General features: G+C 46.4%; 1 protein-coding gene across 1 annotated transcript in view; it reads right to left on the bottom strand.

The window, feature by feature from the left end:
* Positions 1-1,196, bottom strand: part of ARPC3 (actin related protein 2/3 complex subunit 3) — a 4,392-nt gene that overhangs the window by 2,933 nt on the left and 263 nt on the right. Inside the window, exon 2 of the mRNA XM_010720106.3 lies at positions 670-769. Within this exon, the coding sequence (XP_010718408.1) occupies positions 670-769 (100 nt within the window). The remainder of the gene's footprint in view (positions 1-669; positions 770-1,196) is intronic.

Raw genomic sequence — 1,196 nt, 5'->3', positions numbered from 1 at the left:
AAAGGAGGAAGGGTAGATTATGTAGTGACAAGTTGACTTGCAGCTTTTGCTTTCTTTTACAAACATTGAAGGCTGCTTGAATTCTGAAATATTTCCTTTTTCAAACTGAATCGCCACACTACTGGGAGATACCATGTCTGGGAAATTCAACCCCGTGTGCTAACGGGAATTCATAGCAGATGGTCTGTAAAATTCTTCAGTACTGAGATGCCTAATGCTGAAGCTTAGATTTTTTCTGCCCTACAGTGTTGTCTATCTCCTTCCTCATCCTTTAGAGCAGCTAAGCATTCTCAGCCACTGCACCAAAGCTGAGTTCTGCAGCTAAACCTCCACTTCCTCTGACAGCAAAGGGTTCACACCACCATGTCCCCCTCAAAGCCTGCTGAAAAGTGCACGGAGGCACAGGAGGAAGTGTGAAAATAGCATCTGTAGGCAGCGTTAATTGCTAAAGCAACTGAATTACCTGGAGCTGCTCCAGATAACAACCATAGCATCATTATTTTCTGTGTTTTGCACCACTTCTGTATCTGAAAATTCTGTCTTCCTCTATGAAACATTCAACTTCTAAGCCACAACTTTTCTGCTCTGGTAGGCCTGGTCTGGAGCAAACTGTGAAAAATGACTACTAGCAAAACATAAAAGGTTTTTCACAGATTCTTGTAAACTTACTTTCTCGAGGTGCTGGGCCTTTGAACTGGCTTCTGATGGGTAACAGTGCCATGTTACCCACTAGCTTGGTGTCCGAGTCCATTAAAGTTGAATGGTAAGCCTAGAGACAGGGGAAGGCTGGTTATTATTGCTGCAGAAAACTGCCCTTCCAGCATCCTGCTGGCAGCACAGACTGGTCATGGCTCTCCCACGTCATCAAATACAAATCAGTGTTTTGTTGGTTAGTGATATTTCCAGCAACCTTTCCTTGCACAAACAATAGTCATTTCTTAATTAGGCCCTCCGTAACTCAGCACCATTCTGGTGATAACCACAAAAGCACCATCCCGGAACCTTTCATGTCAGCGGCGGTGGAAGAGCATGGGCTGAGAGGGCTGTGCCGCCCAGAGAGGAGGGGGATCTGGGGAGAGCTGAGCCAGTAGGGAAAAAAAGAGGAAGAAAGAGGAAAACGGCAGCCTCCAACTACATCAATCCCCTTCTCAATGCGAAGCTCCTGCCTATAGCCCCTCTCCCACCCGCGCAGCCGC

The sequence above is a fragment of the Meleagris gallopavo genome, chromosome 17, assembly GCF_000146605.3.
Source record: "Meleagris gallopavo isolate NT-WF06-2002-E0010 breed Aviagen turkey brand Nicholas breeding stock chromosome 17, Turkey_5.1, whole genome shotgun sequence".
Taxonomy (NCBI): Eukaryota; Metazoa; Chordata; class Aves; order Galliformes; family Phasianidae; genus Meleagris; species Meleagris gallopavo.
The sequence above is the reverse complement of the archived record's forward strand: the minus strand, read 5'-3'. Positions and strand labels throughout refer to the sequence as shown.